The 26,576-nt window shown below is 40.2% G+C and overlaps 3 protein-coding genes across 5 annotated transcripts; 2 read left to right on the forward strand and 1 right to left on the reverse strand.

The window, feature by feature from the left end:
• Positions 1-4,457: 4,457 nt before the first annotated feature.
• Positions 4,458-10,431, reverse strand: pdcd10a (programmed cell death 10a). 3 transcript variants are annotated; one of them, XM_037268730.1, is made up of 9 exons: positions 10,269-10,431; positions 8,878-8,968; positions 8,262-8,409; positions 7,935-7,988; positions 7,722-7,839; positions 7,173-7,299; positions 5,716-5,794; positions 5,541-5,623; positions 4,458-5,164 (listed from the first exon to the last, which is right to left on the reverse strand). In XM_037268730.1, the coding sequence occupies exons 3-9, from the start codon at positions 8,343-8,345 to the stop codon at positions 5,083-5,085; spliced, it is 627 nt and encodes a 208-aa protein (XP_037124625.1). In that variant the 5' UTR covers positions 8,346-8,409; positions 8,878-8,968; positions 10,269-10,431; the 3' UTR covers positions 4,458-5,082. The 3 variants fall into 3 exon arrangements, with proteins under 3 accessions (XP_037124625.1, XP_037124626.1, XP_037124624.1); XM_037268731.1 differs by having other exon boundaries at positions 10,239-10,399; XM_037268729.1 differs by having other exon boundaries at positions 10,177-10,399.
• A 684-nt stretch (positions 10,432-11,115) lies between these two features.
• serpini1 (serpin peptidase inhibitor, clade I (neuroserpin), member 1) lies at positions 11,116-21,188 on the forward strand. The gene is made up of 9 exons (XM_037268711.1): positions 11,116-11,227; positions 16,097-16,381; positions 16,727-16,957; positions 17,033-17,227; positions 18,504-18,708; positions 19,302-19,399; positions 19,802-19,888; positions 20,227-20,316; positions 20,404-21,188. Exons 2-9 carry the CDS (start codon positions 16,111-16,113, stop codon positions 20,478-20,480), a joined length of 1,254 nt encoding a protein of 417 aa, XP_037124606.1. The 5' UTR covers positions 11,116-11,227; positions 16,097-16,110; the 3' UTR covers positions 20,481-21,188.
• Positions 21,189-21,744: 556 nt separating this feature from the next.
• On the forward strand, positions 21,745-26,267 carry LOC119133069. The gene is made up of 7 exons (XM_037268724.1): positions 21,745-22,176; positions 22,730-22,859; positions 24,506-24,599; positions 24,909-25,033; positions 25,116-25,258; positions 25,346-25,543; positions 25,829-26,267. Exons 1-7 carry the CDS (start codon positions 22,166-22,168, stop codon positions 25,944-25,946), a joined length of 819 nt encoding a protein of 272 aa, XP_037124619.1. The 5' UTR covers positions 21,745-22,165; the 3' UTR covers positions 25,947-26,267.
• The last annotated feature ends 309 nt before the right edge of the window (positions 26,268-26,576 follow it).

Raw genomic sequence — 26,576 nt, forward strand, 5'->3', positions numbered from 1 at the left:
GGACACCATTTGTAAACCTTGCCATGTTGTATGATGATACTGTCGTGAACAGAGGACCCGCTGTAATTTTTTTCTCTAGCTTTCCGAGACCCACTCTGGGGAACTGGGAATCACACTTAGTTACACAATGACTGTGTTTGACCCTTTAAGTCAGACCGAATGACCCGTGCATGTCTGATTCTATCAGCCGTTTGGTGAAAATCAAGTAACATTTTGACATTCTCAGGTTCAAAACACTGAAGCAGCGAACCATCACTTTATTCACAGCTGTCGGCACTTTGGAGCGGCCGGTTCATTTGCATACTAATTGATAGATGTTAAACTTTTGGGAGTCCAAAGCCACTTATCTTAAATGAGCAGAGACATTTAGATGAGAGACACTAATTCTTAAAAATGCTATACAGTCAGCAGACTGGAATCTCCATCATGTCAATGTCAAAGTGCTGCACATAACAGCTGCGAAGCATCGGGTCTGCAAATGAACATGCTGGCTCACTCACGCCAAACTGCCTTCAGGGCATCCAGGAGGACAGCCGCCTTTTACCTTTTGGACCGGGTCTCTATGGGGACAGGTCAGAGTGCGAGGCGGCTTCCAGTAAGGCACGCGTTTCACTCTGCTGTGCTTCAGCTTTTCAAATAGATCCTGCTGAAGAAAAGAGCATAGCCCATCCCAGTTCATCCGACCCTCTTCCTTCACAGAATCGCTGTCAGGGAAAAGGTCGTGGTGCCCCTGACTGACAGCGACGCAGTCAAACAACAGGCCGTACTCCTCTTTGGAGCCATGACCAACTGTTGAGCAGGCCAGACGGATGAATTCACTTCTGGACAAAGAGCGAGACGCCCCCGGGGAGACCTGGTTAGAAATCAGCAGCATTGGAAGACATTAAACACTTTACACCTGATTGATCAGAAACATCACAGATATCAATACTGTCTACTTTGCATAATTCTGTGGAAGTGTTTTCTGTATTTTGTATTTGATATACATCCAATTGTAAGCAAATAATGGTAACCAAATGGAAATTTAGAGCGTATCCCTAATATCTGACCCAAAAGCCAAATGTCACCTCTAGGATTATATATGATATTTAATAGACAGCAGTAATCAATTAATCGAAAAAGGAAAAACTTGTGACAGTGTTGTGTGATACCTGCACTCTCATTTTCCAAGTGCTGTAGAGTGTGCTTTGGATTTTAAGGCATTTTTAGAAAAGCTCAAAGGGTTACTATGGGATGCCACAGTCGGGCATCAATACCTTTTTCACCTCCTTTGGCACAGTAATGCGAGACTATTAGTAAAGTGAAAAAGACTCACGAAGAACAGATTCTGTAGCTTCTTGTAGTCTTCCATGCTCATCCTGCTCTCATGCAGTGTCACCTCCATCCTGGCTGCCACGGTTACGCATCAGCCCTGTCATTCCATCAACAGCATACTGACACGTGTTTCAACACTGGAGACAAGTAATAAAAAGCCCGGTGAACTCAACGAAGACAATTACATAGTTCCAGAGTCAGACTATAATAACTATTCACATGCTCCACAGTCGGTTGTCACGTCAACATAATGACGGGAAAGAGAAGCATCACAGAGGAGCACCTTTGTTAGCTGCTCTCGCGGTCCGTGTTGAATAGCTGCTCGGTGTCAAGGCTTAGGTTCCTTTCTTGAAGCGGCGAAGGCTTGCTGTTCACGTTGCTTGAATAGCAGGTAATGTGAAATTGAAGCAGAATAGATAAGCAGCAGGAATTACACAACATATAAAGGTTTGCCATACCACACTGTGTAATGATTTAAAAGCACTGCTGGAGCCTGAAGTATAGGAGACATGATGGAAATATTCCTTTATCTAATAAGCTCTTCAAAGGGTGGTAAAAACAGGTTGACAGAAACATTTTACGAGGCAAATTCAGCACAAGTGGCATCAAACTGAGCAGAGATTTAGATGACAGGCCTTGTAATGAAAGTTAAAGCGGTCCCTTGCTGAAGCATGCATAAACTACTGCATGATATTATGCTGTTTTGTGGGAAGCGACTCACATTCATCAATAAGAGATTAGAAAGGCACAGTTGCTAATATTGTGGCTATACAGTAGGTGCAATAACTTCGCAAGCTACTGGAGGAGGAAAACGCTGCATGTGTGTGTGTGTGTGTGAGGGGGGGGGAGGTATGCAGTGTAAAATTGCACTTTATCACAATGAAAGCCATTTCTTAATATTTTAAAGGTAGGGAAGAGGCATGTGACCTCAGGGAACTTGTTAAGATACAAGGTTATGCAGAGGTGTACCTATTACAATTTTATATACAAATCATATTACACAAGGGTAGAGTTGGGGGGTGTAAAATATTTTCTTCTTCCTGGGGGAGCATAATATAAAATAACTGAGAAGCACTGGCCCAAGAGAATAACGAACTAATTACTGTCACAATGTAGAAAAAAATGTCACAATTTGCCAGTTAGCATATTGGCAATGTGTTTGCTAAAAAATATGTTCCTATTTATGTCTGTGTAGACTCTCAGTCATTAATAAGCAAAGATTGAATCAAGGAAATTGGACTGCAAATGCAACAAGAATTCTTTAGGGTTCTTTACAACCTTTGAAATGTCTCAAAACACTGTTGAGCACAATCATTTGGAATAGCGCATTAACAAAAAATATTATTTTTGGGAAACAAAAAAAACTGATCACAAAGAGGTTGTTTGAAACATTCCAATTATTCAGTAACAGTTGATGACTCGAAAATTATAGCATTCCATTTAAATAATGAAAATTAGAGAAACCCCTCATTTGCATAATAATTTGAAACACAGTTTAGTTTGTAAAACTTTGAACAGGCCCTGCCAAGTCAACGGTAACCTGACTAAACCAAAGTCAGCCGAGTTGCTTTAAATCATTACATTTAAAAGGAAAAGGTGGGACTAATTCGGACTTACCAAGTCATCAAACGCCTTAGAGTTCAGTTCCTATGGTGAACAGTCTCTGGGAAAATACACTCTTGTTTTTCAAATGTATTACAAATCTTCACCAGTGGCTTTTACTTCAGTCTTTGCATCCCATGTTTTGTCTGATTCCAGGAGTAGCGCTTGGACCGTCGCGAGAATCAACACCATCAACCCAGAATGTGGCACAAACACACTCACAAAGTGTTAACTGGGCAGACATGGTGACACACACACACACAACTCTGTTCTTTTATTAGGCCTTCTTGCCAAAGACACATGCAAGTTTCCTGGCAACCAAGGAGTCAAAAAGAATTGCATTTGTTAGTACTGGCCCTATCATTTAGTTTCAAGACAATGAGTGTTCATTCACGGATTAGGCAGTAGAGAGCAACATCAACACGCCAAGTGTACAGTAGTTACAGCACAAAACATATTTAGAATATTGACAATAATAGCGAGAACATGGGCATCAACGGGCCTCTCACTCACACACACACATACTATATAGTTAAAGAGTTTTATTGGTGGAGACTTTCTACGGTCAAGAGCGAGAACGTTTCTTGGGAACTGGTAAAGGAAAAAACTTGTTTCCAGAACACCAGTAACGGCTCATTCAACACAGATATGATCTTCCCTTCTGCCTCAGTAACCACAATCAGTTCCTCTGTGCAACTTAATGGCCTAGAATAACTTGAATTAGCCGATTACAGCGGTCGTCAACGGTGACAGGATCAGAAAATTAGGTCTCAGCAATTTCAATAAAAAAAAAGCTTTCAAAATTAACGCTATCACAATTGGATTACAGCACTGCAAGTAGGAGCCAGCGTATGGCTCAAAATAGCCCCGCACAAATCCACCATGGAAAATCCACTATTATACTGGGAGAAGAATGAAGGTGTAGCAATAGGGGAAAATGCGTTCAGATCCTGCTACTGTACGGTGGAAGGAGAACGGAAGGGCAACGGAGAGGAAGTCGAGTACTTTCATGGCACACAAAGATTTACTTTGGAAAATCTTTCTCCGACTCTTTGAACTCTTAAATGACAGTTTGTAGAATAGTTGGGCTTCTAAGGTTTGTGTAAAGAAGGTTCCTAAAGAAATATTTTTAGCATACATTTATTCACCCTGGCTAAAAGCTAATAATAAGCACTTTTTTCTATGTGTGTCATTAGTCTGTGCTCTTTATCTATACATCGAGTTAACATTCTAAAGAAACATCATTGTGCCCCATGTCAGATATTGACATGTACTACTCCAGCGTGACTAAATAATAATATGTTGAGTATAGTCCAGTATTAAGTTTAACGTTGCTTCTTATTCAGCAGCCGTTAGGGCATGCAATGCATCACTGTAAACAAATGTTTTGTTTTTGTGTGACAGTAATACTATGACCATAAAAATACAAAAACAATTAATTCAACAGTGGCCATAGACTTGTTCAGTATTGTATCACGGGCATCATTTATCACAATCGTATTTCGCAACATGGTGCTCAAATTGGGAAGTGACAGCAAAGGTCAAGGTCAAGTCATTTTATTCATTGAAGAAAAGAATATGACCAAAGTGCTTTTGACAGAGATTCAATCAGAGTATTTTTAACATGATCAGACAGTGAATGAATGAAAAATATATATATAATACAAGGCTGTGAATCACAATAACAAAGCTGAGGAAGCAGACAAATCATATACCATCTTCGAGAAATGAATCCAGTGTGCAGAATTTCCTTCAAAAAAGGCGACGAGAGAATTTCTCTTTCAGGCAACGAGAGCGGAGCTTTGAGATTTGGTCCTTAATAGGAAATGTCTGTGTGGTCAAAACCAGTTACCACGGCGCTATGAATTATAGATGAAAGACAAGGCCCAGCAGTGTCCAGCACTTTTTTATGTAGGTGTGAGGGAATAACATCCAAGGGATGTGTTCTTGACTTTCTCTTGGCTCGAACTCAATTGACTATCATTATTTTTTTGCAAGAAACCCATCAAGAGAAAAGAGCCCTCAAGATTGCAGGAGGTAAAAAAATGCTAAGCAGCGAAGTACAATAACAATAAAAAAGCTAAATAAAATTGTGATATCAGCGATGTTTTGCTTCAAACTACCTCGCAATCGCGGACTATGTTGTGGCTGCTTTGTCTCGGTCTTCTATGATGCCGTCTTGAAGGCCTCGAGTATCATGTTGGTTTGGTGGGTGAGCCGGTTGGCGCTGACAAACACGTTGAGCACTCTGAGAGCGACCATGACAGAAAGACAAGGACACGCGTGTCTGTCAACGTGCAAAGAAACCATGGCAACAATATTGATCCAAGAAACACTTTGATCTGCCTGGAAGGGAGAATGTCAGGCTTCAGAGAAAACAAGCCAGTGTGAATCCACTGGAAATGGGTCAAAGGAATTATTCAGGAAGGGCGGGTTGAATAGAAAGCGAGACTGCGATCAAACGACAAGCATTTTGCACGGCGGCGACAACTTGTGTGTACGTACTGACAAAAGCAACTCTTAAATGACGCGGGGGGGGGAGAAACACACTCGGACGGTGAGGATCGAGGAGGACCAATGTTAAAAGTCCTAACACAGCAAATAGACACAAAGCGCCGTCTTACTTTCCATCTTTGAAGAAGGTTTTGAGAGCGTCGCTGAAACTCTTGGAGTATTTCACAAAGTCTTTCTTCCGCTGTTCCAGGGCCTAACACACACAACCTGTTCAGTTCTGCTTGTCTCAAAGGAGGCAACTGGGACCCCACCCCACCCATGCTCCATCATTTTATCTATACTTACCTGTCTGTTTTGATACTGGTACCTTCTGAAGATGGTATTAACGATGTCTAGCAACTCTTTTATGGCACTGGCAATGTCTCTGGAGGACACACAAACGCCCGCATGTAAAGAAGCGATAACAATACATTTAAAAATCTCTTTGTTCTTGAGCCAAAATTACTCTTCTTTCATCCAGATCACTGTTTGGTTTTCTTGCCTACCCCCCCCCCCCCCCCCACACACACACAAACCTGATACCCCCCCATCCACTATGATTTTTTTTAACAACCACTAACTTTGAATTGATTTTATTCTTAAGCCTTTCAATGGGTAAGCCACTTAATAAAAAGTGTTAAATTCCATCAAAATAACAGGCCCGAAAAACACTGCAAATCTGCATGTGTAATATAGATCATATTAACAGGAAAATGTCTGCATTCAATGTCAAACTCTGAAATAAATAAAAAATTTACTCAACCATCCAACCTGCAGGAGGGAAAATAATGATGCTGTGTGACAAACGCCCTCTGGATACGTTGCTTTTGGAATTAGAATTAGAATGTGCAATGAGCTAATTTGCATAAAAAACATACACATTGACTTGTTGAAACAAAGCTGCATGCACACATGAATTGTAAACTTTGTGGAGGGACAAAGGTAATCTGACCAAATTGAAAATATATTGCCTCTTGCATAAGAGAACAAAAGATACTAGTGGAAACCTCTGAGATGGAACGGTTTGAAAAAATCTCTTTCATGATGCTGGTAGACCTCCTATTTCTTCAAATGTTTTTATTCAATAGGAAAGAATTAGAATTCATTCATTCCAAACTGTCATGTTCATGGAATCTGTAGTATCTGTACAGATGATAAAGACGTTAACCACAGTTAAGAGTAAACTGTGATGAATCCTTTGACAAGAAGTGACTGCGCGTGACAATTTTCGGACAATTAAGCTAACTGGGTAATTTCCTGCGGCACATACGGGCAGCACAAGAGAGCTCGCCATGGCTGAAAGCAGCTCAAAATTTTGTGCTACTTCACAGATGCGTTTATGACCGAAAAAATTTAATTACTTTAAAACAAATTTGGACAGGGATGTTAGCTATTCCACTCTATATTAGTTTTTGACAATACTGCGTCAGATGACACTAAAACCCCACAAAAAATACCTGTTCATGTTTTGTGCTCTTTCTGAAATGTACCAAGATGCTCCAAATTGGCTCTTTCAGCCTAGCTGACATGAACGTAGTACATTAGAGATCCAGTGTAGTGGTCACATTGAAAGATGAGTATAAAATCATGAACTGTTTTAGAATCAAGGTTTGTGGTAAATTTACAGTTCAAACTATTGATACAGTCAGCTGGACTTACCATAGTTTCAAATTCGTATGGGGGGGGCAACTAGAGAGAAACAAGTGGACTTAAAAGTTTTACAGTTAATCACACAGTAACACACAAGCATTTATCTCTCTCACTTGATGATCTGCAGGAAGCCCACTCTGTCATTAATCTCATCAGGTATGGTGCTGAGGGTGTGTTTCAGAGCATGGGCCCTCTCATTTAGCTCCTGGAACCCCAGCTCCTCCCTCTCAATTCGGAACTCTGACGAAACACATTGGTACAAAAACAACAAATTACTCCCCTTGATTGCACAATGATGGGCACAGTAGCACATGTTCAAGTTTTGAGTAATGGCATGTACAAAATAGTAGAAAAATTAATAGTGGTTAAATAATAAAAACATATATACCTTGAAAAGACTAATAAGAGAAGCCTTTTTTAAATGAATGATAAGTGTGTGTCTGTGAGTGTATGCATTGCAAAAATCAATCACTGTGAATTTACACAAAGGACTGAATTACAGGCTAGAAGGGAAGGAAGGTGTGTTGCACTTGATTTGTGGAGAAACAGCGCTCCCCAGTGGACATTTTAAGTACTAGTCTCCGCACTCTCCAACAGGCAATTTGGACGCTGAGCAAGTATTCCCTGCTTGTGGTGTTCGTGATGCGCACACTTTCGCTTACCTTTCACATCGGCAGCGGCCATGCGAAGTAGACACTCATTATAATTGATTTTCAAGTTCTTCTTTTCAAGTAGTTTCAGCACAAATTCCTCGGTCACGCCAGGGTTCTCCTTCTCTGCCTTAAGACGTTGATTGTAAAGAAAAGCATTTTACCTTGGGTATGTCAATCAAGACCATAAAATGTGACTATTGTAACAACACGTTTTAAAATCACCTTTATAAAGGCTGCACGCAGCATCTGTGCTGCTGACGGGGTGACTTTCTCCAACTGCAATACATCACAAAAAGTGCACATTTGACTTTGCTATTTATAGTTGAAATTTAATTTTCTAAATCAGGTTGTTTTTGGAAATACTGGACTTGGTGTCCTTCCTCTATAACCAGACATTTTAATATTTGGGTCTTATATAGTTTTACAATTTTATCCGACTCAAGTGGAAGGTCATATCTCTGCCTTTGTTTTTGTTATTACTTTCTATTCCTTTAGTTTTTCTATGTAGACTTTCTATCAATCATGAAAAGGGGTTCTGTCCCTCCATACCTGGTCAAAGACAGGGTACATCACTGTGTACAAAGCCATGACTGAAGTGGTGCTTGTTTCTTTCCTGAAGTCCTCCATGGTCATTGTGGACTGATTAATGGACCTTCAGGTACGTGCCACCTTCCCCGTGTTCAATCCCTCCCACTGACTGATAGCATGGGAACAGAAAAACATCCAAAAGTCAAGAAGTAAAAAAACAAGGGAGATGTCAATTGATTGTGTTAGTTGTATAGTCTCAGAGTAAAAGACAAATTTGAAAAGTTGTCTTACAATAGTTGACTTGTCAGGTACTCAGTGGAGGGAAGATTTCAGCCAAAGCTCAACAATACAAAACATGCTGTTTTTTTTTTTGACTGGAAAAAAATATTTTGTACTTTGCAATACTTAGCGCTTCCAGGCCTGTTTGTTTTGTTCAAAATAGTTACGTACTACCTCTGGACATACCACTCTTAAGTCTCTAGGCTCACACCTTTAGCCCAAAGTGGAGGGAATTAATGTGAAGTGGTAATTTAAGAAAACATTTTGTGTTGACGCTTAATAGTGTTCTCATCTGACATCTGTGCAGGCGGTGTGGGTTCAGCTGTCAAGTAGTGGTGGAATGTGAATGACTGTCTACCTCTATATGTGGCTCATAATTGACCAGTCTGGGGTGTATTATCAGCCTTTCAACCTGATGTCAGCTGAGGTAGTTCCAAATCGTTGCAACACTGAAAGGTAGAAAATGGATGGATAAATGTTAGAACAGTAGTCTGCGGGAAAGTATAACTGCTGTACATTAGTAAATGATGACACGTCTAAGATTATTTTCTCTCTCATGCTGCTAAATAATGTAAAGAAAATAGGAGAAACAGAATGCAGTTTTATGCATTGACTGTTCTAAAGATTGCAGGTGAGCTGGTATTCCGGCTGACTTGGAGCAAGAAGCAAGCTACACCCTGGGTGTGATCAAATCAGAAAGCCTCAGCCGACTGTGCTACATATTTTTGGTCATTTTTAGTTAATTGCAGAACTGAAGAGAGACAGGGCATATCTTTCAGATGAATACAGGTGTAAAGCAAGGTTTAGCTCCAGTTTCAACTTATTGGTTGCAGTCCATAATTCCACTCAGCACTTATCCTGATTCATCAGTACAATAACTGCACCAAGTCCCATTTCCACGATGGCAGCGCCCATGAAAGCAAACAAAAACATCTCAGAAAGTGATTTAGATTGGTAGCCAGGGCATCTTACTCTGTGAATTTTAAAATCTTTCTTAAAATATTGTTCGATTTTACTGATGTTTAGAGTAAACTAAAATATGAGGAAAACCATCGTTTCTGTAAAAACAATTATCCACAAGAAATAATCATTGCCTTGTATATTAGTATCAATCCACCCAGACATTATTGCAACCATAACATTTTAAACCATTCTCGTGCAAAAATGACCAAAAAATGAATTAAGCCTCTCTAGTTGGCAGTGATTCAAATTAACAACACTTTTATGGTGTGGGTTGTTTCGTCTTCAAAAGGCACACATTTTGATCAAAGTATATAGCCTGAAACGTTTCACTTGGGTGTGGTTGAGGACAAAACGGCACACCTAGAGTGACACATGACTTGGGAACACAGCCAAAGATGAAATCACACGAGAAATAATTAAGTGTTCGCAAAAATAAGTTAAAATTGCTCGTTCATGTTGTCATAAAACCCGTTTCCATGGTTTACTTTTGGAGTCCGGTTTGACGTCTGGTTTGTCCATCAAGAAACATTCAGTACATTTTCAAATAAAGTATTACACGTCCCTACATGTTTAATTAACACTTAAGATTAGAAGACCAAAGGGGGATTCGTAACAACGTTGTGTAACATTTGGTCTGCTGTCAAAACATTAGCAATTTAGAAGGTGATTTAAAGTCAGTACTATGACGACTTACGCTCCACCAACGAGTAACAGGCAAACTTGACAGGAACCGGGACGATCAAACAAGACTCGAACCTTTGGAAGCTTTGATCAACTATACCGCACCTCCTTGCTGACTTCTTGGTCGGAAAGTTTGTTTGTTCCGAAATCTGGGGAGCTGGTAAGGGTTAGTTAGGGTTGTGCTAATCGAAAGTGCGACTGGTTGTAGTTTTCTTGGTCGGTGTCGCCTCTTCCACAAAACCGTCATTAGGACTACAAGTCCCAGATAGTGGCTAAAAGCGGAAATGCTATACTGCCGAGTGAGAGTGGTAAATATATATTCAAGAACAAAAACGCAAAGACACGTTTTTTTTTTTTTTTTGTGGTTTATGGTAAAAAAAGAAAATAACGAAAACAAGTAACAATAAACTCGGTTATAACAGGCTATTTATTAGCACCGAAGATATTCGTAGGTCGCACTATTAGGTCAAGACAGTTCCCCCTCCTCCCAACTGTTGCTGTCGCCAAAACCTGCCCAGTAGTGACTATGTCTATCTTTGTTGTCAGGCTGTGCTTTTACAGCTAAAATATCTACGTTCCCAAAGTCAATGAATGAATGAATGAATGAATGAATGAATGAATGAATGAAATATCCATCCATCATCTGTACTGCTTGTCCCCACGGGGGTCTCGGGCGTGCTGGAGCCTATCCCAGCAGTCATCCACTGTAAAGTACAAGAGTGTAACATAATTTGTGACTTTTTGTTTCCAATTAAATTAAAATTAAATTCGCCCCACCCTCACCCTCCCCCCTTTACTAATCAAAATCGAGCACAGATTAACAATATACCTCTCAATGAAACGTGAAAAAATACAAAACCAACATGTTGCAGAAATGCATTTATTTTTTCTCCAATTTGATACTCTTTGTTCTTGTTCTCTGGACCAATTGGCGTGCAGGAAGGCGGGGCCTGCTGCAGAGCAGCGTGCAGTGAACTGCTGCGTTGAAAAAGAGGAGAGGAGTAGCAGAGATCTTGCACAGTCAACGCATCATCTCAGCAATTTCCCTTGATCGCTGTACATCGGTAAGCAGTTTTAGACACTAATTAACAAACAATCTCAGGAATGATCAACCTGGGAAATTTCTTAGAATAAAAGATGAACTCGTCAAATCATTAGGAAGCTGCTTTTACGATACAATCTTAATCTGTTAGGATGTGACTGTGCTCCTGTGATTATGGGAATTTCTGAAGGGGTTGATTTTATATTGGTCATATGTGGATGTTTGATAAGGGAGCAGGTGGAGACAAAGTGAATTTTTTTTTTAAATTAATTTTATATAGCTGTTTGCCTTGTTAGTTGTTGTTATGGGCTACAATTGCCTTTATTTGCTACCGTGCTTTCCCTTATGTATATTTTAGTCATTGCATTCGCGAAGATTCTTGTCCTTGAATTACATGGCAAAGACGTTGTAAATGTGAATTTACGAAACAGATTGGAATCGCCTAGTCCTATCCTGTCCGCACCCCTCACACGCACGCGCACGCACACACGCACACTGAGACACATGCATAATACGTGTTAATTCTTTCTGCAGGTATAAATCTAACATTTGCTTGTCTCCCTAATTTAAGATTTACAACTCAAAACATGAACATTAGATTCAATGTTATTCATACAATCCAACTAGTATTAAGAGGGAATTAAAAATCATACATCTATTTGTGATTTATTTAAATTGTTTGTCAAAAAAGATACGTATTTTAATTCAGTCTGCTTCATAGTCTGCATTTGAAATACACCATGTGATATTTTGATATGTTGTGTAATGTTGTGTAATGTTGACAACTACGTTTATTTCAGTCATAATCTCAGTTTTGAAAAAAAATCCGAAGTGCATTGCAACTAATGTTAATCTCTTGATGTGTTGTCTGCCCCCTTCCGCCCTCCTTTAGTACGTATATAACATATACGTTATGTACGTTATGCACTACCCCTTTCCCTCCAATAAACCCCTTTTTTGGTCCAAGTGGCATTTAGTCACCCTTTCTCCGCCCCTGACAGAAGTAAACGCACTGAGATTTAAGAGATCCATAGATACATTTTACTGTGCTATGGAGAGTTTACTTGGGAAACAAACTTTCTTTTAACGACCAGTTCTTTTAATTGAAAGTGTTTTGTTCAGTGGGTCCTCTTTGGTAGATTCTTTTTCATCAGTTAATTCTTCCTCATCAGCATGCATCATGCTGTCTTTTTTCTTTCTCATCGTCATGCTCATCATATACCCCCACTTCATACATATTCTGGGCGGAGACAAGGCAATATGCATAGTCCATTAGTGTTTTAGAACAGATTGCATTTGACCTTTGAGGCTCAATTAAATTTGACATTTCAAATTATGAACGACGTCCAAAATCTTTAGATCTGGCTGACTGATGTTTCATTCCTTTAGCTTCTATTGCTGTGTTTTCCTCCTGTCAGTCAAAATGTTTGTGCTTTTTGTTTTCCCATGAATTTGCTCATCCTTCCCCCAAATCAATGTCGCTCTATCGAATATCCTGCCTTTTCCTCTCTCTGCTGTTAGTGGGGATTAATAAAGGGTTGTTAACCTCTTTCTTCACCCTCTGTTAAGCGTACAGTGAGTATCCCGGGACTTAAGGTAGATTCCGTCGGCCATTATGTCATTTTCTAACAAGGGAGGCAATCAGTCAAGTCACTGTAACGAGGATGGGCTGCAGATGGGGAAATTACTCTGATGTTGCAGCAGCAATCACCTTCTCCACGTACAGAGATAATTGAAGTAGACGATCCTACAGCATGACTGAAATTGAGTTTTTTAATGAAACACTGTGCTAACTGCTTAAGGAGCAGAGGTGCTGTGTTTTTGAAGTTAAGGACCTCTTGGTTGTGAGACAAATGTGCTAACCACTACCATACTGCTGGAAAGGTTCACCGCCAGCAAAAACAGTTCTGTTTTCTTTCCACACCTGTCAGCAGTTTCACCTCTGTTTTAATACTGGTTTTATTTTTTGTGTGTGTCTATGATTCATAGCATTGCTATTGTTACAATTGTTTTTTTAATGCCCAAATACTGCATATTGTCATGCATGACTGTGGTTCAAACATACAGTACTGGGATATATTATGGCCCATGTTCCCAAAACTATGGTTTGACACTGCTTTTCCACTTTAGAGGCAGTTGATAGTAACCAGTAGACAGCGCGAGGCATTTAAACCAATTTAAGGCATGTTTGCAATGCCGTCCCAGTGAATCGGCACACGAGAGGCATAATAGCAGATTTATTCACTTGTTTCTTTTACATGGAACTGTGTGCTCTGCCTTCATGTAATAGTGTGGTGACTTCAGCTCGACAAATGCTTTCAATGCAAATTGCCATCTCCTATAAGTAATTTGCACACCGGTTAGTGAGCTAGTAGAACGGCAGAAAAAAGGCTTGCATGGCTAAAGTGTAAGGGTGCTTGACTTTGCTGCTGTCGATACAAAAAAAGAACATAAACGCGGGAAAAAAAGCACGTTGTGAACTATAATAGCGTTCATTTTATATTTTTTAAAAGATGCGCAACTGAGATGTGTTAGAAAGGAGAGAGAGGTCTTGTGCTGGTGAAGTTGACACCTCAGTACATCTCCATCCATCACTCGCTGTTGCCTTGGTAACCTTAGATCCTGAAGCAAACGTGTAGGTCATCGTAAATGTGTGTGCATCTGCAGGTGTGATCCAGTCCCATGGCCTCCCAATCATGCACCCTCAAGGTGTAGTGTTTAAATGGCAGGAAGGATTACGCTGCTGGCTGACGTCACTTTTTAATTGCGTAAATGTCAACCATCGGATTACATAGGAGGGATTAGGAACTACTTTTAAATGCCAGTCAATTTAATTGCATGCCATGAACCAAATGGTCAAGATTAGGGGATTTTCATGGTGATTTTGTTGTGTTAGTCACCAGAGTGAGATACGTTTAACAGATGGGGTGTTTGGTTTTCTTCTTTACCTAAAAGATCTGCTGGGAACTCTACACGAGTAGCTCCCGTAAAGAAAAAGCTCAACTAACTGTTCGGAAGAATTTTTTTGGAGATAGTGTGGCGCAACTCAAAAGGTCAGAATGTGCTAAAGGAGCCAAACACAATCGCTAATCTCTCCTCTCATAAGGTCAAGAATTTAAGGTTGTCTTTTTGACTCTAATCCTGTTCTGGCAGTCGTCTGGTTGAGTCATATGCCATCCCTGTACAGCACTGACAAGTTTTATTTTCACCTCAGTACAGGTGGTTGAGTCATATGCCATCTCTGTACAGCACTGACAAGTTTTATTTTCACCTCAGTACAGGCCAGGGTCTTTTAAAATCTTTTATCTGACGCCAATTGTGAATTTGAGAAAATTCTGTTATTTCTCAAGATGGTCAATCAAATCCAGGTGACTCATCTGGATACTTTTACTGTACAGTAACTGCATTAATCAACATTGAATATTGCTAACCATTTCTTTTGTGATTAAAAATCTTCACTAATGTCAATTTCTAGGCTACCACAGAAAATTGCTTGTTTTTGCCTAAAGGTCAATCTGCCCCACCTTGATAAACCCAAATGTTAATGACCTTTTAACTAGGACATTTGTGATGACATCATAGTAAGAAAGGTCAAAATCATTAAAGTGTGCATACTTGGACATCAAACAATTGGGGTCTATTATTATCTGTGGTTTGTTTCCTCTGTCAACTCTACTAAATCTTGGCATGAATTACTGTTATGAATCTATCCACCCACAGCCCACAGTTTGTGACGCCCCCAACTCCACCCCGTTTGAATCTCTGAAGATATCATTCCAGATTGAAAATTAAATATTTGCCTTTGGCAAGCACTACTCTCTAGTCAGACAGTTCTTTGTCAGTGATTGGATGCAAAAAGAGCTGGCCCAATTCTGACCATCTAATGGGCATGAAAGGAAAGGAAAGTAAGGAAGAAAACTGGCAGGGGCGCTCGTGTAGATGCTGCCGATTGTTGTTGCTGATGCTGATGCTTTGTTTGTCGCCTGCACCTATAGTAACAGCCAGCAGATTCCAGTCTGGCAAATGGTTAGCGCCCACCTTTGTGGGAAAGACTTTTTCTGGTGCAGCATGACTGTGCCTCAGTGGCCAAAATAATGCCTGGATGGTGTGGAAGGACCTTTCACATACTCTACCAAGACTCCATTTCTATTGTCATAAATATGTATGGCAACCTCTTGTGTTATTAGAGGTGCTATGAATCTATGCACGGTTGGTTAATCATACCACAAATTATCACAGAAGTGCATTTTGGTCAGTGAACCGTATATTGATGTTTTTATTGTATGCATATTGAGTGTTACTGACTTAAAATGTGACGAACATGACGTGGCTAATGTGGGCTAATGACTCATGAGCATTGAGCAATTTGTTTTACGGTTTTATTTGGTTTCTCACTGCAGAAGACCTACAAAGATTTTACGGATAAAATGCATCTGTTCCAATAAACTCTGCTTTAATTTGGGCTAGTTTACTGCTACTTACAACAAATTGGCGGTAGTTGTCCTACACAGCCGGCATGCTGGGAGATTAACTGCCAAATTGGCCATAAAAAGTCTAGTGTAACCTCTTTTGCTGACTCTCTTTCTTCATTGCTGTCTCCTCTCACCCATCCTCTCCCTGGCCTTGATGGTTATGTACAATATCCATCTTCCCACATTTATCTCTCACCATCTCACAATATTGTAATTCCTACCTTTTTTTTATTATAAATAATCTTGTCATCACTCCATCCTTCTGTCCCCACCTCTTTGGCCCCCCAATCCCATTATCTCTCTAATCCACTCATCATGTATCCCGTTATCATTCCCCATTTGGTGTTTGGTCTTTATTTTTTCGATCCCTTTCTCTCTTCTGCACCTTCATTTCACATGGCATCCTTCTTCCCCTTCAGCTGTCATTGCAGCAATGTGGATCCCGGACTCTTCATCCCCTCTCCTCCCGATCCTCTCCATCCTGTTGCTGGGCTACAGTTGCCGAGCGGCGGACATTCCAGAGGACACTACCTCCGAATTCTCTGTCAGACTGTACCATCAGCTGCAGGCGACAGGGGGTCAAGACAACATTGTTTTCTCCCCCTTGAGCCTAGCCTTCGCCTTGGGAATGGTGGAGCTCGGAGCCAGGGGGGAGTCGCTGCAGGAAATCCGACAGGCCATAGGATTTGACAACCTGCTGCCAGGTAACAAACACGTTTATACAACTTGGCAGTTTTATGTCAGGAGACAAGGCTGCTTTAACTCATCCATCCATTCTCTACACCGCTTATCCTCACTACGATTGAAAGTCCTTCCTATAAGGCAGTCCAACTCTATTGGAGCGTTGAATCATTTTCTGCCTGTCACGATACGGTGCTGGCATAGCGAGACAAACCGATGATTCTCTAACAGATTTGGGAAAATGGAGTCAAATCCAGCGGTGCTGATGATCTTCTTTTTTTTTTTCAGCAAAGTTTATGCACTCAAGACTGACGTTTTTCTCCCGCATCTTCATTCCTTTGCTATATGAATTTGCTTGTGCCCTCCAGGTGTGGAATTCTCTTTGCTCCAGAACCTAACAGCAGCGTTATCCGAGGACGTCAACCAGTATACAGTCCGCTTAGCCAACGGTCTCTTCGTACAAGAAGGTATCGCCTTCAACCCCGAGTTCCTACACCTGATGAAGAAATTTTTGGGAGCCAATATTCAAACCGTTGACTTCAGCGAATCAGCAGCTGTCGCCGAACAGATCAACAGCTGGGTGGAGAATCATACCGAGAGTGAGTAAGAAAAACGAACCATTAGACTTGTTTCACTTTACTTAGCATGCGCTCCACAATCAACTTTTTTTGCAGGTAAGATCCGAGACCTTCTATCTGCCGAGGATTTTAGCGAGGTGACTCGTCTGACCATGGTCAACGCCATCTACTTTCGAGGCTCCTGGACAAATCAGTTCAGACCGGAAAACACCAGAACCTTCTCCTTCAGCAGAGATGATGGTTCCGAAGTCCAGACGCTGATGATGTACCAACTGGGTGACTTCTCCTATGGTAAGAACATTAGCTGATCATCACTCCTGACTTATGTGACTGAAGATACATGTTGTGCTCATCACCTCCAGCCAAGCACAAGAGAAAGTGATTTGATCTGTGTTTGGTTTGTTCGTTAGCTGAACAAGGAATGACAACAGTTTGTGGAGAAAGAATCAATTTAAATAATCTAAAATAATTTAACAAAAAGATTTATTTATTCTTTTTTAAAATTTTGTTACACGGAACCACAGAATAAAAAATTGTACTGCACATTTTTGAATAAGTTTGTGACTCAAGGCAGTCAAAATAAATTATATAAATAATATTTATGAAAGTGCAACGTATTTTGGGTCTTTTTTAAAAGGATATTTGCCAATCTTCACTATTGGGTAAATGTGTTTGAGTGAAACGGCGAGTATGCGCCTCCATCCTATTATTTTGTAATCTGATGTGCTGCCAAAGGAAATTACATCAACCTTTCACCGCATGGCTTCTAAAGTTGTCGCATCTGCGCTATTTTGGTGCAGTGAGCTTGCACACTTGTGAACGCCAACGTTCGCAGGTTCACATACTGATGTATGCGTGCCTGTTTGTTTGTAGAGACTTGACTGTGAATGTGTGTGAGCTTTGAAGAATAGAGGGACAGGTCCACGGAGAAAAGGCTGTGTTTTCATTTTCATATTTTGTAGGAAGATTGTGGTGTGGCAAAGTCAAACACCCCCCCTCCCAATCTCTGCAGCGATGTTGCCTCATCTCAGCAAGTTGAATGAAGCGTAGGTGTTCAAAGACAAAATTTTATTTTAGTTTTTATTCTTTTTTATTTATTTCTCCCGCTGGTGAAATCTTATCTCCCCAGTAAGATGCCATATAATTTAATGTCTTTTAATGTGACAAATCTAAGCGTAATGTTAATTTGGTATTTATTTGTGTATGAGTTATGTTTGTTTGTTAAAGTTAAACGGATAACTTTACAGGATACAAACTTATATAATCACACATGGGTGCATCTGTTTACTCTTTCTCTGAAGGTAAGCGACTCATGCTGAATGCAAGCACTTTTTAAGAGCAAATTCAGTTTGACTCCTCAAAGTGCAGCATGAATGGTTTTTAATTAGGGTTTAAGCAGCCTCACAAGCTTTAATCAATAGTGCTTTCAATGTGCCCAGAGAGGTGTTCATCTGCACGAGTTTCTCCTCAGGGAACTCGCAAGCCGAGTAAAGCGGGACACACAGTGCGCATCAGTCTAAGTGTGTGTGTCTAAGCTTGTTTATTTAAACACCTATTCTCCTCCCAGGTGAGTTCAGCGATGGCTCCCAGGAAGCTGGCGGTGTTTATCAGGTCTTAGAGATGCCGTACGAGGGGGAGAACATGTCCATGATGATCGTCCTGCCTCGGCAGGAAGTGCCATTGGCTTCTCTGGAGCCTATCATTAAGGCACCACTGCTGGAGGAGTGGGCCAATAATGTTAAACGACAGATGGTGGAAGTCTATCTGCCCCGGTGAGAAGCTGTTTTACCAAACATGTAACTGGTTATTGTTTAAAAATGCTTTTTAAAAAAAATCCAGCGTTCAAAACGTGTGAAAAAGGTGGCAGCTGGAATTCACGCTATTGGAGTATTTCTTTAACCAATCATATTTTAAATGTCCCAATTTATGTTGATGTCAGAATTTTCTTTCAAAACTTTTACAGCAGGTTGGACTAACAAAATGCATATGTAGCAATTTGCACAAATTCATACATTTCATAATAAGGATCATTGGTGATGTGATTTACTATTTTATATGAATGTTTTACATTTTTGTCATGTTATGTGGTAGATATTGCCTCTAAACTGCTCCAGTCAATGTTCATAGCACAGCTGTATGCTGTTACTGTACATATATTATGGTTTTGTAAATGATTAATGATTTCTGTACTTGCCACATGATAGGTGTTGGATTAAATCGACTAAATGAAATGAAATGCACCGCCCGCCACTGGCTTTAAGAATGCATACATTCCTGTGCTAGTGGTAGTTTACAGTTACGTATAACTGCAATGCATTGGACTGAGGGGTTCCCTTTTCCTTACTGTGTGACTAACGACATCTAGGTTCAAAGTTGAGCAGAAAATGGACCTGAAAGAAACTCTGCAGGAGCTCGGAATAAAGAGCATCTTCACTAAGGATGCTGATCTCTCTGCAATGACTGGTGAGGCTTTATGAATCATCAGACATATAGGACCAATAAAATGATCTTTAAATCAAATCAGTCTGGTTGCTATAACTGCAAAGTAAGTCTGTATTCAAAGTTGGTTCATTATTTGTGTTGATTTGCTGCACTGAAGTAGCCTCCAGTACTTGCTGAGGTAACCAAGGTAACTGCCATTGAGTGGGCAGGTTGAAACTGTCGCATGCCCTTGCAAAAATAGATTCAGTGAGAGAAACACAAGTACAGCATATGTAGCTGTATATGGGGAAATGATCACATGTAAATTGGGTGAGGGGGTAGATCCCTGTAGTGCCACTCACCGTAGCACACATTATTTTAACGTCTCTGATGGATGCAAATCCAAGTAACGATCTTCGCTTGGTCTCTGTACGATTGTTTCAGGCAGGAAGGAGCTTTATATTGACAGGGCAGTGCAGAAAGCCTACCTGGAGGTGACTGAGGAAGGAGCCGAGGGAGCTGTCGGATCAGGTAGATTTTGATATTCCAGTCCAGCCCACACTGGTACGATTAAGAATGGTACATGCGGATTTGGTTTGTATTTATGAGCAAGGTGATAACTGCGTCATCTAAGTATAAATTGTATGATGAGTGGGACCCCGGATTCTAAAGTCTAATCCTTTTGGATTGTTCATGTTTTTCTATTCATCGGTTCATCAGTATGCATACTCTGCATACGTAATCCAGTCTGAGATTTTAAATGAAACAAACAGTTGCTGGTTTTCCAAAATGTTGAACTGTAAACACTGCCGTCTTCTGGTGGTAAATGATGTTTTCGCTTCAGGGTCTTCTCATTGTCTATCACACAGGAATTATTGCCCAGACCAGGACTCTGGTGCTGTACCCCCAAGTCATGGCTGATCACCCATTCTTTTTCATCATCAGAAATCGGAGAACAGGTACTTGAGTACGCGTGCGTGCCTGTGTGAGTTTGTAACGCGACAGATCGTATTACTTTGTGTAAAAACGCGTTTGTGTCCCTTCAGGGTCTATCCTCTTCATGGGCAGGGTCCTGACCCCTGAAGTCATCGAGCCTAATGACCATGACTTTGACTCCGTGTAATCTCTGATGTCACTCATTCTCAGCCAATCAGATTAATCCCACCTCTTCTATCAACATCTGCATCACCTGTATTTTATCAAGATGTATCAAGTATTGATTATGCTATTCGTATATTGGTAAAAGACATGTGTGTTTTGATACAGAAAGCTCTATGGATGTAGAGACACAGAGGGTTAAATTGTAAATATTCTCTAGTTACGTAAGTAATGGAGAGTATCGTATGCGAGCACACATGATATTCATGCAGAACCACGTTTTAGTTTATCCGCTTTATTCTCACGCACGCACAATCCACAAGAACGTTCGATTCTCTTCTTTTCAAACATATTAACACGATAACATCTGTACCTTGTGTTGCACTTTAATGTATTTGAATATGCTCCGTAATTATTGTGGCGAAAACACGCAATCTTCAGTCTTAGTAATGAACATCCAGCAGACCATGATCGTATTGTTTTATACACTGTAGGCACACGATTAAACTGCCTATAATATGCCTTATCACATGCAAGTGGTTAATCAAGCCTTGCTGGGCATCTCACAGGTGAGCTGAGGAGACTGCAGAGTTGCCATAGAGACCAACTGCGGCTTGCTTCGCACACTGCAAAAAAAGTCCACTGCACCAATTTTGGGCTGTACATATTTAAGGAGACAATAATACCAGCTGTATACACTCTTATAATCAATAAAAAGATGAATGATATTATGTTTGTTTTTTTGTGATATACGGTTTTATGTATGATACAAAGCACCTTTCGTGATCCATTTTCACTGCTCAAGTACACATTCTAAGTAGTGTAGTGGAAATGCACACAATAAGATGATAATCTGATATAATAGTTCCTATTTTATCTTTCTTACCTTGTGTCAATCCACAATCCGCTTTTCCCCAAAAGGGTCATATGTCGGCTGGCTGGACCTTGGACTGCTCAACAGTCAATTGCAAGGCACATATGATATGGACAAGGAACCATTCACACTCACATTGGCACCGATGGACAGTTGATGTCTTCAGTTTATCTAACTTTTATGTTTTTGGAATGTGTTATAAGCTGGTGTACCCGGAGAAACCCACACGGGAACAAACATACAAACTCCACATATGAAGGATGGTAGGTGTGAAGCAGACATGACCAAAAAGGGTGGATGAAGATCTTGTTATACATTTTAATCATTATGCGAATGCCCAATAAATGAGGATCTTAAAACACATTAAAATGTTGAAACAGTATTGATGACACGAATTCAGAGCTGAGGAAGCCTCTAGTAACATGAGATATGAGGTAGCAGCAGCAGCCATTATATAACAAAGAAGGCAACTCAGGGCAAAGAAAACATTTCTCATGTCTATTAACTTCCTCTCATCTCTTCCTAGTTAAGGTAGTCAAAATGTCAAATTCGATTATTTTTCACTTTGACATTCTGTTATACCAACCTTGTAATATTTTCCACCTTCCTCACTTGAGCACGGTTGCTAGGCAACACAGGAGCACCAGTCCTGTAGCACTAGGAGTGGCGTCTCACCTGACTGAGGCACTACGGGAGCAGGAGGAAAGTTAGTCGCGGAGAACGCCAACACAAGATTTTGCCTTCATGGGTCACGACTGCACCTTCGCACGGCCCAATGGTACGACTCGCAATGTGTTGTTAAAGGCTGGCAGAGTTCACCAGCACACGATTGGGACATGTCGGAAAGGTGAGCCCACGCTAATATTGTTTGATGCCAAACATCAGTTAACGCTTAAACTTTTAATCATTTTATTTTTATATAATTTCCTATAAGTCTGCACAATAGGAAAGTCATTATTTTATATTTTGGCATTTAAACAAGTTTAAGATTGGGACCAGGCATTTAAACAGCCCAGTTAAACCACAAATTAAGTTTGGAATTTGTAATGTAGTTTGTGATGTAGATTTTCAAGTTTATAACAATACCAGTTTTTTTTATTTCTTAAAAAACATACACATTTTAAAGTATTGATTTATTTAATTGCGTAAATCTGCCTGATTAATTAAGCCTTATCTAATATTTGAAGTGGGCATAAAGTTAATAGATAACTAAGGCTCAAAATAATTTATTTTGCACTTTGAAATCAATGTAATAAATTATAAAAGGGCACACAGACTATTATAAACCAGTGACAGACCTCCTCAGGTAACGCAGGCTGTAACTCAACCACTCGCCTGGTGGTCAGGTTCTGACTCCAGAGCTTCCGTGACAGCACATGCACTTCTCCTTCTCCTTTCAGTTCTTCTGGTGTGAACACTCTCAGCGACAGCCTCCCCAAATCCTACTTGTCCCATTACTCTGAGCTCGGTGTGGCACACTTGCCCGCCTCCGTGCACCGGAGTCCTGATTCTGGACTTGGATCGACACCTGTAAGTCACTGACAGAAACACAGATATGGGAATTGTTAATATCTTCTGATATACTTCCTTCCCGTATACGATATTTATTTTACGATATTTACTATTTACAGATCCCCTTTTCTTCTGGCCTTCTGTTTGCTGTTTCATCCTAAAAAGTATTCTCAGTACAATAATTTATGTTTTGTTTGATTTTTTTTTTCATGAAGATCCAATTGGTCCAATTCTCACCACTGCTTTATTTTATTTTGATGAAGCTCAAAAATAGATAATTGTTAATTTTGTTCAAATAAAATTTAATTAGAATAAATAAATAAATAAATATTACTCCCCACCCTTGTTGAAAATATGTGATATGACTAGCAGAAAGTGTCTGGAGCAGGCACCAACTTGCTCTAATTTCATCATGGCGAGATATACTAAATAATCTTAATGAATGTTTATGCTTCTTGAACGTTGGGGTATTTTGATAAGAGTGTCGCAGACATGTTAGAACACCCAAGAACTGTTTCAAATTGCGGGAAAATGCATTACAGTATGACTCCCTTAGGGAGACATAAAAATGAATCATGGATTTTGTATGCTGTGTTTTAAAAATGGAGTGTGTTTATTCTACAATTGCAATATTTTGTCATGCTTCATCTCAGTGTGAAACAGCGTCAAAAGGGAGCACTTGTGTGGGCAGTCTAGAGTTACATGAGGAGGTTGAAAGGTCAGCGAGGGAGTGACAAAGCACTCCATTAACCACTAAGCCAAATAGTCTCATATTTTATAGCACTGCATGAATAGAACTACTATATTAATATTTACTAGACATGATAGCACAATTACTGAGAATTTACAGCCTCATAAGAACTTTTACAAGAAAGAGTTTGGTCAAAAGTGTTTTTTTTTTCTCCTTACTCTAGTCTAGGGCCTCTGGGACTCTTAACCTGAACTCATTTGGATTGCAAATGAAGAGAGTGGAGTACCTTTGTGGGAACCAACAAATTCTAAAACATGCAGCTGTTCACACTCACTGGCCAATGTTGACATTGAGGGAATAACATTTTATTCGACTCCCATTGTTAATAAAAAAATATATATATTCATCATGAGGGCTAGTTATATTTCAGGGGTACTGAGGTAGTTGATATGTAAACTTAGGATCGCTCCGCTGTGAGGCACATGTGCTAACCACTAAATCACTGTGCTCCCCAGTTGAGAATGCCTAAAAAGGGTCTAAATACCTAATAAAATGCATAAAGTCACTCTGAGTGAACATTTCTACTGAGGTAACATCAAGTAACAAGCACATTGCTGCTCTAATGGGCATTTATGGTTCATTAAAGTGCTTTGTGCCATCTTCTGCCATTTTCTACTGCTCGTCCTTCTTTCCACCAATACGTCCTAGCTGAAATGACATATACATACTTCTGATACTTGGCAGTTTTTCATTCCTTTTACTCTTTGTTCATTATTTGCTTCATTATTCTATTAGCATACAGTACATGTATGTTTTAGGTGGAAGCTTTATATATAATAAGGCTGCATTAAACCACACGTGAAAAAATATACAGTTTGATGAGGAATCACAATCCGCAATTTGAGGACAGTTATGTTGAGTGATTTCATGCCTCAACCCCAACACGAGTTTCTTTTTTTTTTTTTGCACACAGCTTCCAGCCAGCCGCTTCCGGTTTGCCTCGTGGCATCACTTGCCACAGTGTGACCTCACCGGAGATCAGCTGACCTGCCCCAGGGTTCGAGAAGGTGTGCCTCAATATGACATACTAATTGTGGTTGGACTTTACAGTGGAGTATACCTGCATTGCATTATATTGAAATCATTATTATTTTAAAGGTGTATCATTTATGGCGAGTGAATGTTTTTGTCACAGTCCCCTTTTGAACAGTGGCCAAACTAAAATAATAAGATAATATAAATATGCAATTTTCGTGTAATAGTTCCTATGTGTGTTTATCAAATAAAAATACTTCAAATGTTTTGCATACATGCACACAGGGAGGGTTATGTTTTGTCATCTAACGCAATTCAACTCGACTTGCTGTCACCCAAAGGGCCATCCGATGACGAGCTCATCCAAAGAGAGGCCTGTGTGGATAGAAGGAGGAGGAAGCGGAGGAGAGAGGAGGAAGGGCAGAGTTGGGAAGAAAGAAGACAAGAGAACTGGGAAAACTGTCTAGTGAGTCATGACACTTTTTGTGTACTGTGCGACATGACTAAAGATAAGTTCTACCCCTCTAACTGCTGCCTCCTCTCCAAAGGAGCTGAATCTCTCCTACCAAGATTTGGGCGACGATTTCCAGGAACAAAACTTCCTCCGCATTCTGCGCAGGTTGATACGCGTGGAGCAACTCCAGCTGGTCAACAACTCTCTCAGCAACCTGAGTTCTGTCTGTCTGCCAAGGTACAGCAAAGAGGAGCATCACTTCCTTCCTCAGTAACAGCCTCGTGCAAAATAAAACAAACACACTTTCCTTTCGGCTATTTTCAGGTGCAGGATACTAAATCTGCACCGGAACCATCTGGTGTCTTTACACCAGTTGCCAAAGCTTCCGGTCGTGGAGCAACTTTGCTTGTCCGAGAATGCCATCAGCTCCCTGGAAGGATTGAATGCATTGAGGAACAGTCCTCTGCGATCTCTAAACTTGACCCTCAATCCAGTGACCTTCTTTCAGGACTACCGTGCACGGTGAGGAACTCAAAACAAAACAAAATTGGTTGCCAGTCAATTGCAAATCAAATACTGTAGGACAGCCCGTTAAACACGTTTGTAGAAGAGGTTAATGTAATAAATGCCCCCAAATTTTCATTATATTCCTTCAATAAGAGCACTAGTACACTTATTGCAGGAATAAATTGAAAATTTGGGCGCATTTATTATAGTAACAGTCTGGCGTCCTCATGATTTTTTATTTAAAGGCTGCATGCTCCAATTAGGTTAGGCCCTCTCCGACTCTGTTTTCTGCCTACACAGAGTGTTCTCTTTCTTGCCAAATCTTGAGATCCTGGATGGAGTTCCGATGCTGCCAGAAGACCAGCTGCACACTGGGTTTCAATTCCCACAAATCACGAGGATGTGCAACATTTTGTGACATTTTCCAGAGATGGATATGTGCTCTGCAGACTTTACATTTACTCAGAGGAGGGGGAAAAAAACTCTTTTTTTACCTTAAGTATGCCACAACTGCTGCCAAAACCAACCTAGAATACACGAGCAGGCATTTTTGTTGGAGGTTTGAGCAATTATGGTCACGTCTGCCTGACAATAACGAAATTTGGTAAAAAGAAACATGTTGAGAAGGCCTTCAGGAGATAACAAGGCTAATCGACTACATTACCTGTCATTAGCTTCGCCTGTTTACATGGTTGTTTTTACATAGATATATAAACCTTTTAGGATAGTGACTGGAATAAAAGTATTTATATAAAAAATAAAAAAATAAAAAAAAGTGATTTGATAAAAATGTGTTTTGGAATTGTTTCATCCGAACCTCAGTTTTCCACTGCTCATCCTATTTAGGGTCATGGTCGACCCAACTTTGGGGTTAGGGTACCAAATTTCCGTCCAAACCTGTACTGTAATTTATTCAATGAAGTCTTCATGTGGTATGGGAGAGCTCATTAACACTGCAGCGGTGAAATTAAATGCAGAAGACAAGGTTTAAGTCAGGGGCTTTGCGACCAGTAGGGACTAGTGTTAAAATGTAATCATCGGAAGTTGT

This window comes from Syngnathus acus, chromosome 13, assembly GCF_901709675.1.
Source record: "Syngnathus acus chromosome 13, fSynAcu1.2, whole genome shotgun sequence".
Taxonomy (NCBI): domain Eukaryota; kingdom Metazoa; phylum Chordata; class Actinopteri; order Syngnathiformes; family Syngnathidae; genus Syngnathus; species Syngnathus acus.